This window comes from Sphaeramia orbicularis, chromosome 19, assembly GCF_902148855.1.
Source record: "Sphaeramia orbicularis chromosome 19, fSphaOr1.1, whole genome shotgun sequence".
NCBI classification, from domain to species: domain Eukaryota; kingdom Metazoa; phylum Chordata; class Actinopteri; order Kurtiformes; family Apogonidae; genus Sphaeramia; species Sphaeramia orbicularis.
Window position 1 is genome coordinate 4,124,899 of NC_043975.1, and position 13,143 is coordinate 4,138,041.

Below are 13,143 nucleotides of genomic sequence, written 5' to 3' on the forward strand. Positions count from 1 at the left end.
ACTGTAAATAATCATTTTCTACCACAACTAACCATCTACTTTCTTCACATCTCACTAAGGAAGAAAAATCTCCCATCAAACTCTAAGGAAATATTGATGTTTATAAACTATATGGACAAAAGTATTGGGACATATTATCTCTACAGCTGTGAGATCTACTGTTCATGATGATTTGAGGTAAAGATATCAATATTTCCTTAAAGTCTAATGGTTTTTCTTCCTCAGTGAGATGTGAAGAAAGTAGATGGTTAGTTGTGGTAGAAAATTATTATTTACAATCAGAGCAGGAAAAATAGTTTAGAAATTTAGATGTAGAACATTTAAAATCATAGTCATGAATTTAAAAAAAAATCAATGTTGAGAGAAATTAAGTAAATTTAAACTAAACTGATTAATGAAATGATATTTATCCCAATATAAAACTATATTCTGACATTTATCATTATTGTTTTGTATCCCAGACCCCTGTTAGAAAAGAAACTCCTGAATTCAACGTGTCCACATACTTTTGTCCATATAGTGAATGTGTTAGGTGAGGCATAACTTCGATAAGCCTCGATGGGAACGGGACCCGACCTAGAGGATCAAAATAGCTCATCTAAGAGGAGCTGGAAGCCCAGGATGGAAAAAAGCTTCTAGTTCGTACTCATAACCCTCTCCTGTTGAATAATAAAGTGGTCAGTTCTGCTTCCCTGGCTTTGACTTTTCCACATTTCTCATCCCGGTTCCTCTTGTCTTCCCTCCGTCTGTCTAAGAATGTGCTTGATTTTGCTGCTGGGTTTTATTTTTGGGTATGTGAGGAACATATGGCGGATGACAAGCGTGCCCCCTGGTCCAGACCGGTGATGCAGCTGTTCAGACCCCCTCATGATGCTCATTTATGTGTCTGCAGGATGTAAAGTCTGCACATTCATTCTTGTGTGAGCTCACGGGTGTCATGATAGGAGATAAGAGGGGTCAAAGACGCAGATAAGAGGGAAACTGGTTAAGTAGGTGAGGGAACACTTAACATTTTTACCTCTGATAAATACGAGTGAGGAGCCAGAGGAGTGGGTTTTATCTACATCCTTTAGAGGAAACTGCAGTCTAAGAATACATGTATCCCCTCTGTCACCCCCTGCGACCCCCATAGACATACTTCCTGAAGGATCCCGTGACATCATCTCTCAGGGACGCCTCCGGGAACAGCTGCACGACTTCAGGGTTATTCTGATTCTAATGATCGGCCATTTGGACGCTTTTAAAACAACAACAAAGGCAGTTCAGACACAGAAAACACATGTCAATCTATGAAAAGAACATATTCAAAGAAATACATCCAGGTCGTCAAAGGTTAAAGGTTAATTCACTTTATTATACCCATGGGAAAGCTCAGTCTGTGTTTTACCCACATACACACAGAATCTAGCATTAGCATTAGCGATTAGCATTAGCACATTAAAGGTTAATTCACTTTATTATCCCTGTAGCAAAATGTATTGGTCTCTGCATTTTACCCATCCTAACACACATAGCACCTAGCTTTAGCGATTAGCATTAGCACATTAAAGGTAAACTCACTTTATTACCACTGTAGCGAAATTCTGTCTGCATTTTACCCAACCTAATGCACACAGCATCTAGCAATATCATTAGTGATTAGCATTAGCACATTAAAGTTTAACTCAAATTATTATTCCTGTCGCAAAATTTAGTCACTGCATTGTACTCATCCTAATTCAAACAGAACCTAGCATTAGCTTTAGCAATTGGCACACAAAATACTCACTTTATTATCCCTGTAGCAAAATTCAGTCTCTGCATTTTACTCATCCTAACACACACAGAATTTAGGATTTGCATTAGCGATTAGCATTAGCACATTAAAGGTTAATTCACTTTATTATCCCTGTAGCAAAATTTATTAGTCTCTGCATTTTACCTATCCTAACACACATAGCACCTAGCTTTAGCGATTAGCATTAGCACATTAAAGGTAAACTCACTTTATTACCTCTGTAGCGAAATTCCATCTGCATTTTACCCACCCTAATGCACACAGCATCTAGCATTATCATTAGTGATTAGCATTAGCACATTAAAGTTTAACTCACTTTATTTTTCCTGTCGCAAAATTTAGTCTTTGCACTGTATTCATCCTAATACAAACAGAATCTAGCATTAGCTTTAGCAGTTAGCACTCGCTCAATAAAGGTTAACTCACTTATTACCCTTGTAGCAAAATTTAGTCTCTACATTTTACTCATCCTAACACACAGAGAATTTAGGATTAGCGATTAGCATTAGCACATTAAAGGTTAATTCACTTTATTATCCCTGTAGCAAAATTCATCAGGCTCTGCGTTTTACCCATCCTAATACACATAGCACCTAGCATTAGCGATTAGCATTAGTACATTAAAGGTTAATTCACTTTATTATCCCTGTAACTAAATACAGTCTCTGTATTTTACCCATTCTAATATACACAGCATTAGCATTGGCGATTAGCATCAGCACAGTGAAGTTCAGTCTCTGCATTTACCCAACCTAACATATAACACCTAGCATTAGTGATTAGCATTAGCACATCAAAGGTTAACTCGCTTATTATCCTAGTAACGAAATTCAGTCTTCATTTTACCCATTCTAATATGCACACGGTACCGACTATTAGCATTAGATATTAGCACTAGCGTTAGCACATTAAGGGTTAAAGGTTAACTCACTTTATTTTTCCCTTAGAAAAACTCAGTCTGTGTTTTACCCATCCTGGCACACATAGCATCTAGCATTAATTAGCATTAGCCTGTGGAAGGTTCTAAACCTAAGTTTGAATGTGTTACTGTGCAGAAGTCTTCTTTAGTTTTGTTCTTTACAAATTAATATTAATTTACATACATATTAATTTGTCATATTAATTTGTGTGTATGCAGGTGTTGATTGAAAACGTAGAGAACAATGGTGTCATGTTACGTCTTTGTGTAGTTGAATGAAGTTGCACTTGAAACATAAAATCCATAAAGTTTATAAATTAGTGTATAGAATAGAAGAGAAGAATAGAATACAATAGAACAGAATCTTTATTGTTTTGCACAGTGCAACGAAAATGGACGCAATCCTTTGTGCAAAAATACAAGTGATAAAAGACTTAAAATGAATAATAAAATAGATTAAAACAATAAATAATAATACTAAAACTCTAAAACACACACACTTCTGAAACTATTGCACATCTCTTTAGTACCATTCATTATCTTCACATATTGCACCCTTCAGTTCAGTAGGATTCAGTGCAGCATTGGCTCTGGGATAAAAACTGTTCCTTCATCTGTTTGTTCTTGACTTCAGAGTCCTGCTAGAATAAAGAAAACACTTCCACAACCCCAACCAACACTTCCGCTGACTGACCTTTACAACTGAACCTGCTGTACCGTCTTTTCTTTGTGCAGGTTCGCAGACGTAGCAAAGCGTGTCGAGCTGGACTGAAGGAGCATGATGAGCTGGTTGCCATTGACGACCACATGTGTGCAGAACTCAGTCATGCCCAGGCCATGAGCCTCCTGGACACACAGTGCACCACACTCAACCTGAGGGTGAAGAGGTCAGAGGTCACCCAGGTCACATCCCACATAACACCAACACCTTACAAACGTTTCCACATCCTTTTAACTGGTTGTGTATGTTCGCAGGACGCCGCCTGGATTTCACTCCTCATCCTGCTCGGGTCGTTCTGTATCGCCCCACTCCCTCATGAGGGCCCTGTCTCCCCTGGATGCCCTACAGCCCCCCCACCACCATGGGGCGCCCACAGGCATCACCTCCCCCCAGACAGCGAGGCGTATTATGGAGAAACAGACAGTGACGCAGACACACAGTCCAACCACACCGCCGCCAACGCCGAACGCCTCATGCACGGTCACCTGCACGATATGACAACCAAGAAGAGGAGGAGGAAACTTCAGAGATGAGCGGGTACGTCCAAAACATCTAAGAAAACCTGGAGAAACTCTGGACAAATGTCTGTTTAGGACCAAAAATATGACACTAATATGGATAGTTTGGAAAATGCACAATTTCTTCTACATTTAGGCCTCACAAAAAACTGTATTCTACATTAAACAACAGATTTATAAAAAAAAAAAAAAAGAAAAACTCAGTTTCTTTTCCATTGTAATACACACTGCGCTTAGCAGTTGCATTAGCAATTAGCATTAGCACTGGCTAATGTCTGTTTAGGACAAAAAAGAAAAGAACTATATTTTTAACTTCTGCTTTTGTTTCCTTTAAAACCATGATGATAGTATACAGCAAAAAATAGTTTAAACAGTTCAGGAAAGTCAGCATGTTGTATTTTAGCCAATTGAGGCCGCAAACATTGATATTATTATTATTATTATCATTATTATTATTATCATCATTTTTATTATACAGGTAATAAATACAGATATTAGTAAGAGCCCAGGGTTTTTTAAAAATTAAATTTACTGTATATATCCCACTGAATCTGAATACATTAATACAATATGTGGATGGATGGATGGATGGATGGATGGACAGTCCCACTGAATCTAAATGCTTAAATACAGTCTCTGGAAGTCTAGATTTGATCTCCATGTCTGTGATGTTCAGGGATGTGAAATAAAATGCATTATTTGATATTTTTGACCAGTTCCATCTCTGATCTCAGGTATGAAAGCGCCACAGACGCCACCGTCACCCTTCAGAGGCAGTGGGAGGGTCAAACCCCCGTCGGCGTCCCCGTAGAGAGCTCATCTACCAGCCCCTGCAGACAGAGTGGGAAACACCGGCCCACACCCCCCACACCCTCACCCCCCACTCCCTGACCCCGACCCCGGACCAGGGCCTGGCGGAGGCAGAGGGGGAAGGAGACAGCGGCTTCCAGGAGGCAGGGGGCTGCGTGGGGCTCACCTGCCCCGTTGGTGTCTCCTGAGCGGGCAAAGGAGGCTCTGCTGCTGGGCTCTGGGAAGCAGCTGGTGCCCATGGTTGGGCCACAGCAGACACCGCTCAGCGATGAACTGACCACCACCTACATGGACAAAGCACGACAAGCAAGTGAGTAGAGGTCATTGAATGCATCATCACCTCAGAGACTGGAACTAATGTTAATGACACTGTCAGTCAGATCATTAGGTTTGAGAGTTTTTAAGTTATTAACCCATAAAGACCCAAACCTCCATCAACAACCAAAACCATCTACTGATCTAAAATGTTTAACAACTGATCCACTATTCCTATCAATACATGTAAATAATTGGTGTAAAATACAGTTCTTCATCTTTTCATGGTCATCAGATATGACCATTTGGATGTTCAGAGGCTCCGTAGTTACCATGGAAACACTGTCAACTTCTACAACGGTGATTCACCAGTAAAACCCATGGAGTTGGATCAATGACAGTGGATGGACACACTGGGTTTATGTTCAGTTATTGATATCTTAGCTGAAAAAGTCACTTTTTCTTGAGTTTTCTCTGTTTTTGATGTAATAAGCTTCAACTTTAAATGAAAACCTACATGATCAGTGAATTAAACATAGGAAAATACATGATTCACATTGAAAAAACGCAAAATAAGGAAGATAATATTACAATCAATAGTGTTAAATCACTTAAGAAAAGATAAATATAGAGAAAAAAATTTTTGGGAACTGCCACAAAAGTAGCACTGGGTCTTTATGGGTTAAACCAGATCAGTGAACGCAGTCAAAAAAAGCAGTGATGTAATAAAACTAAATACTTTTACAACTATACTTTTTATAACTGTGAGGTATTTATGTGAGTATTTCCATTTTCTGCAGCTTTATCTTTAATACTTCCTACGTCTCAATCAAAAAACCCTGCCATCTCAGAAGACATTGTGTGTGGTTACTGATAGCTGAACCCTTTGCAGCTGAACTGTTGCTGAAATACGACTGAATTATCCTGATGTTATACTGTTAAAATGAGAAATCAAATTCAATGAAGCTGAAATAGCTTAAAGCAGAACACATTATAACACTAAAAAAAATACAATTAAAGGAGAGGCTGAAATTCTTTAAAGTAGGAAAATTTGCCAAAATGAAAAACTAAAGCTGAAGGAGCTAAAATAGTTTATGGTGACACACTGGCAAAGTAAAAGATAAAGTGAAAGGAGGAGCTTAAACTTTTTTTTTTTTTTTTTAACTTGTTCATAGTGAAAAACTAAAGTTGAAGAAGCTGAAATAGTTAAGGTGAAACTCTGGTTGAAATGTAAAATTTAAAGCTGAAGTAGATGTTGAAGTATGTGAAAGCTGAGATGTTGTTAAATGAAAACATAAAGTTGAAATACATAATAGTATAAATTTAAAAAAAAAAAGAAATAAAATGAATACAAAAAACCAAAAAAAGAAAAATATATCAATATAAAAAAAAATCTAATAAATACACATACAGATATGGTCAAAGTGAAAAACTGACACTGAAGTTGAAATGGCTTAAAGTAAATAATGATGGTTTGACGACAGAATGTGTTTGTTTGAACCCTCGTATTATCCTGGGGGTCAGTAGGCTCTGTGCACAGCCCCACTACTTCCTGAACTTCAGGCGGCTCCTTTATTTCCTGTCTGTCATTATTGGACACCTGATAATCCAGGTGTGTCTGCTGCTTCTTGTTGTGACTACTGATTAATTAGACACATGGATTAATCAGTGTGTCCAATAATGACAGACAGGAAATAAAGGACCCACCTGAAGTTCAGGACGTAGTGGGGCTGTGCACAGAGCCCATCTGACGCTACTCAACGTTTATCATTCAGAAAAATAATTGTTGACTTTTATTTGCCTCATATTTCATGACTTTTCCTAATTTGATGGGGACAGCTGATTAAGCATAAAGTTATCATGATGATAGTTTTCTAATCTGCTCAACACATGTTGGACTCATTAGTGTTCCTCTGTGTGTGTGTGTGTTGTGTGCGTGCGTGCGTGCGTGTGCGTGTGTGTGAATTGATATAGGGGGGGAGCTGTTCCCACCAGAGCTTTGATACTCCTGCTGCTGTGGGCATGTGGGAAACAACTTGACTTGTGAACTCCTGCCAAAAGGAGGAAGCCAATGTAGACATGGAGGTGATCACATCCAAGTCTGTCCAACTGCACATGCCTCCACTCTAAAATGATCATCTCAAGCATAATAATAATAATAATAATAATAAACAAAGTACCTGACACAAAAATTTGGTCAACAATTTATGTAAATCATTTTCAGGAGGTAAATATCCCTGTGGTCAGACTGACCCCAGAGTAAAATGTGTTAGTAATATCCTCTTGAGACCCAGCAATGCATTTTTGTCCTCTGTAGGGGACAAAAGTAATAAAAAAAAACACTGTCCACTGCAAAGGACCTTCCATGAAATGTAAAATAAATACAAAAAAAATAAAAATCTGTTTTAGAAAAACTGTTGGATTATGCCACTTCAAATCAAGACAATTATTTAATGAAAAAAGCCAAAACTTTTCCTTTCCTGGGTCTCAGGAGGGTATTTGAGGATAATAGGAGGGTTAAGGCTTTATTACCATCCATGCTGACCAGCAGCTGGAGGACATGCAGTGGAACACAGGGTCTAGCCCTGGTCCTCCAAAGTTATGCTGCATTCTAGAGTCCTAGGAGATGGGAAGTTTCTGATGTCCGACTCGGTCAAATGCATTGGAACGCCTGTCCGAGCTGGAAGTCCTAGGTGCAAAGTCGAGCCAGATTGAAATACCCCGACCTCACTGCAAAGTACAACTTGACGTCAACACAACAATGGCAAGTTTGCAATGAAAAGAAACTTTACAGTGTATAATTAGCTCATCCGTCATTTCGCTTCTTCCATCTCGTTTGTGTATATGAGAACACTGGACTGTCGACAGTCTGCGATCTCCATGTTTGTTGTTTATGTTCAACATGGATCACCTAGACTTTGAGGTTGGATGTACTCTACCCCCCAGGACTCTGGAATGCAACATTACTATCCTGCATGTTTTACATGTTTCCCTCCTCCAACACACCAGGGTTATTATCGTTAACAAAAACTGACGAAATGACAAAAACTAGAGTTGTAAAAACATTTTGTTGACTGAAATAAATAAAAGCTACAATTAAAAGAAAAAAAAAAAAGATAACTAACTGAAACTGTATTGTGTGCTTACAAAACCAACTATAACGTATAAAAATTATGGATACAAATTCCCTTAGTTTTTGTCTTTGTCAATGTTGGATTGATATGAAATCGATTTATTTCCCCAAGCAATTTTAGCTGCTGGCACCATATGATATTTAACGATCTGTCACTTCTGTCACTTGTTGTTTAGAGTCAGCTTTTCAACTCTACCTGGAAACATGCAGACTAAAGTTGGGAGAAAACAGCAGAGTCCTATCTGGGATTTATTTGAATTTGACAGTGAAGAAGAGAAAAGATATGAAGAAACTAAAACTAAACTAAAACTAAGCATTTAGAAAATAATGAAAAGTAATAAAAAACTAGCAAACCTGCTCTGAAAACTAATTAAAACTAACTGAATTAGAGACAAAAAAGTCAAAACTAAATAAAACTAAACTATAATGAAAAATCCAAAACCATTATAACCTTCCAACACACCTGAGGTCGTTATCAGGCTTCTGCAGAGCTGGATGACAGGCTTATTATTAGAATCAGGTGTTGGAAGAAGGATACATCTGAAACGTGCAGGATAGTGGCTCTGCAGGACCAGGGTGGACCCCCCGATCTAAAACATGCAGGGTAGTGGCTCTGCAGGACCAGGGTTGGACCCCCCTGATCTAAAACATGCAGGGTAGTGGCTCTGCAGGACCAGGGTTGGACCCCCCCGATCTAAAACATGCAGGGTAGTGGCTCTGCAGGACCAGGGTCGGACCCCCCTGATCTAAAACAGACAGGATAGTGGCTCTGCAGGACCAGGGTCGGACCCCCTGATCTAAAACAGACAGGATAGTGGCTCTGCAGGACCAGGGTCGGACCCCCTGATCTAAAACATGCAGGATAGTGGCTCTGCAGGACCAGGGTCGGACCCCCCGATCTAAAACATGCAGGATAGTGGCTCTGCAGGACCAGGGTCGGACCCCCTGATCTAAAACAGACAGGATAGTGGCTCTGCAGGACCAGGGTCGGACCCCCTGATCTAAAACAGACAGGATAGTGGCTCTGCAGGACCAGGGTCGGACCCCCCTGATCTAAAACAGACAGGATAGTGGCTCTGCAGGACCAGGGTCGGACCCCCCTGATCTAAAACATGCAGGACAGTGGCTCTGCAGGACCAGGGTCGGACCCCCCTGATCTAAAACAGACAGGATAGTGGCTCTGCAGGACCAGGGTCGGACCCCCCTGATCTAAAACATGCAGGACAGTGGCTCTGCAGGACCAGGGTCGGACCCCCCTGATCTAAAACAGACAGGATAGTGGCTCTGCAGGACCAGGGTTGGACCCCCCTGATCTAAAACATGCAGGGTAGTGGCTCTGCAGGACCAGGGTCGGACCCCCCTGATCTAAAACGTGCAGGTAGTGGCTCTGCAGGACCAGGGTCGGACCCCCCTGATCTAAAACAGACAGGATAGTGGCTCTGCAGGACCAGGGTCGGACCCCCCTGATATAAAACATGCAGGATAGTGGCTCTGCAGGACCAGGGTCGGACCCCCCTGATCTAAAACAGACAGGATAGTGGCTCTGCAGGACCAGGGTCGGACCCCCCTGATCTAAAACAGACAGGATAGTGGCTCTGCAGGACCAGGGTCGGACCCCCTGATCTAAAACAGACAGGATAGTGGCTCTGCAGGACCAGGGTCGGACCCCCCGATCTAAAACAGACAGGATAGTGGCTCTGCAGGACCAGGGTCGGACCCCCTGATCTAAAACAGACAGGATAGTGGCTCTGCAGGACCAGGGTCGGACCCCCGATCTAAAACAGACAGGATAGTGGCTCTGCAGGACCAGGGTCGGACCCCCCGATCTAAAACAGACAGGATAGTGGCTCTGCAGGACCAGGGTCGGACCCCCGTGATCTAAAACAGACAGGATAGTGGCTCTGCAGGACCAGGGGGCCCCCCCTGCAGTAGAACACATGTCTGTCTCCCTCTAGTGGTGATCTGGTCACTTACAGGCTGGCAGGCGGTGAGGTGACATATACCAGATCTGTGCAGAGTTATTCCACCTCCCCCCCCGTCCTCCGTCCGTCAGCCCCTGTCTCCTCTATCTCCTCTGTCAGTATTCAGAGTATTCTGTATTTATAGTCTTTGAAGCTCCTGATGGACAGACTGGACGCAGAGCTCACAGCTGAATATGCACCGTGGGCCATGAGGTCAGCAGACAATCACCTGGAAATGAGAAACCCTTGTGTTTTATTACAATAAAGTAGGCTTTGTATATTTACAGAGGAAGTGGTCACCTCCACAGATTTTGAAATGTTTTTTTTTTTATAGATGACAGGTGTCAAACATGCGGCCCGTGGGTCTAAACCAGTCCACCAAAGGGTCCAGTCTGGGCGTTGGAGGAATCTGTGAAATGGGCTCTTCTATGAAACTGGTCCTAAAAGCACAGAGGGGCTGAAATTCAAACCGGATGTAGATGAATGTTATGAAGCAAGTTTGGAAGCACTTTGGTTCTATTTTGAAAAGAAATATTTACCGAGATAAAAGAGAAACTATTTTTCAGACAAAACGCATTTTTATTTGACGCACATTGTCTGTTAAATGACTTAAAATAAAATCTATGAGTTTAGTTTGAAGAAAACCTGATGATCCATAATACACATGTGTGATAGAGCCCCAGGAAGAACATTAAAGCAACTAAGTGACATCTAGTACAGTTTAATTTAGTAGACTTAAAGACCTAAAACAACTAAAAGGTGCAATATTTTAAATTATGACCAAAAAAAAAAAAAAAAAAAGAATATAATAATAATAATAATAATAATAATAATAATAATAATAAGATGAGCAAAAATGCAAATTTGGGTAAAAATTAAATGACATTTTTCATTACATAAATGGTTAAAATTTCATCAATAAATAACATAAATATATTAAATATAGCTTAATGTTGCATAACATTAGTAAATATGGCCTCTATTATTATATTATTATAATTTATTTGTTCAGTATTAATCCACCAAAGTGTGAGTTTTCATTTTATTTTATTGAACTGACTCATTTCAGTTTAATTTTGGTGCAAAAAAACTTGATTTAAAAAACTGAAAAAGCAGAATGTAAATATAATTATTATCAAATCTATTTCTTAAAGGTTCAGTTATATATTTTGTGGTATCTGTGTATTCATGAATCTTTAAGTTGCCTGGTATTGAATCTCAGATTTAACTTTAAAGGTTCATTGAGTTTTTGGGCGCAATCTGCAACTTCACCACTAGATGTCGCTAAATATCACACACTGAACCTTTAAACAGATCTGACTTTAGTGTATGTTTGTTTTTTATTTAGTACTGATGTTTCTGAAGTTGTTTCTTTTCATCTCAGTTCAAATCACACCTTCGTTGCTAGTTTTCGTTTCAGCTCGAATGCTAACAATCCCTATTCAGGTGGAATACAGTGGTATACATGGGTGTAATGTGAGAAAGGGCAGGTCTCTGGCCGCTCTAGTGCACATTCTTCCTACAGTAAAGCTCTAAACTAAGTCTGTTCAGCTTCTGCTGTTGGAGGACACGGCTCTGATTACGGCAACATTCATTCAGATGAAGTCATTGACAACAGTCAGAGCATAGACATTCACTCTGCTCAGCCATTATTGTCTAACTGAAATACTATGTTAACCCCAGCACCTTAAAAGAACAAAACACCTTATCTTTAGCCCATGAATCATCCATAAAGCTCTTAAAACTGCTTTTAACTTGATAGAATATAAATAACTGGACTGATTTATGCTGAATACACATTTCACTGTCAGTATCAGATTATTTTTCTGTGGTTTTTTTTAGATTTTCATGTTTTATTTACCTAAACACTGATTAGTCTTTAAAGCTGTTCGATGTAGTATTGATTTTCCAAACTCTCACCAGTAGGGTCAGTCTGGTACCAGAACACATTTAGAACCAAAACCACCAAAGAATCAATGCTAACCAATGTATTATGGTGTCATCAAGTTTTCACTCAAATAACACGGTTTTATAATCTTTACATCAGCTGATAGTTCACATTATAGCTCTGTTAGCTTAGCTCTGTTAGCTTAGCTCTGTTTTTAGACTGAAAACAGCCACAGTTAAAACCACTAATCACCTCTGTTTTCTGGGTTGGGGTTATTATGTAGCATTAAGATATATTCAACATATTTATGTTACTGATTGATGACATTTTAACCAGTGCATGTAATGAAAAATATTATTGAATTTGTACTAAATATGCATTTTTGCTCATCTTTTCTTGCATACTTTTAAATATTGCACCTGTTAGTTGTTTTAGGTCTTTAAATCCACTACATTAAACAGTACTAGATGTCACTTTGTTGCTTTGCGTTCTTACTGGGGCTCTATCACACATGTGCATTATGGAATCCTCAGGTTTTCTTCTTCAAACTAAAACTCACAGATGCTTATTTTAACAGTTGCTCAAATAACACTGTGTCTTATAATCTTCCATCAGCTGATAGTTTACATTATAGCTCTGTTAGCTTAGCTCTATTAGCTTAGCTCTGTTTAGACTGAAAAAGCCACAGTAAAACCACTAATCACCTCTGTTTTCTGTTTGGTTGTGTTGTCAGTAGCTGAACTAAAGATCGTTTGAATCCAACAAACACGGTCAGAACTGTCACAGTTTAGTCTGAACCAACAGATGAAAATTTAGCAAAGATAAGAACATCCCATAATGACTTTATAACTTCATAAAAATCAGAATCAAACTCACACGTGTTGAACAAACGCTGCCATTTCAGCATCAAACTCCATTTTCTACATCAGTGAATGAAACAACAGCTTCTATTTTATCACTTCTTTGTCTGTGAAAGTGTTTCTTATGGTTCTCATCCCAACACTCTAATGATAATTTTAGCTCAAATTTGGCTAGTCAGCTGTTGTTTTCATCGTTGACACTATCTTGCTTGTCACTACATTTATTTATTTATTTTTTTTAACTCTGAAAGTATTTATTCCTCGCACTTTATGAATTTAAATCAGTTAGTGTAGTAGTTTT

General features: G+C 39.5%; 1 protein-coding gene across 1 annotated transcript in view; it reads left to right on the forward strand.

Annotated features, from left to right (window-relative positions):
* The first annotated feature begins 4,982 nt into the window (after positions 1 to 4,982).
* LOC115410452 (NLR family CARD domain-containing protein 3-like) overlaps positions 4,983 to 13,143 on the forward strand; it is a 21,562-nt gene continuing 13,401 nt past the window's right edge. The window contains 1 exon segment of the mRNA XM_030122109.1: positions 4,983 to 5,055. Within this exon segment, the coding sequence (XP_029977969.1) occupies positions 4,983 to 5,055 (73 nt within the window).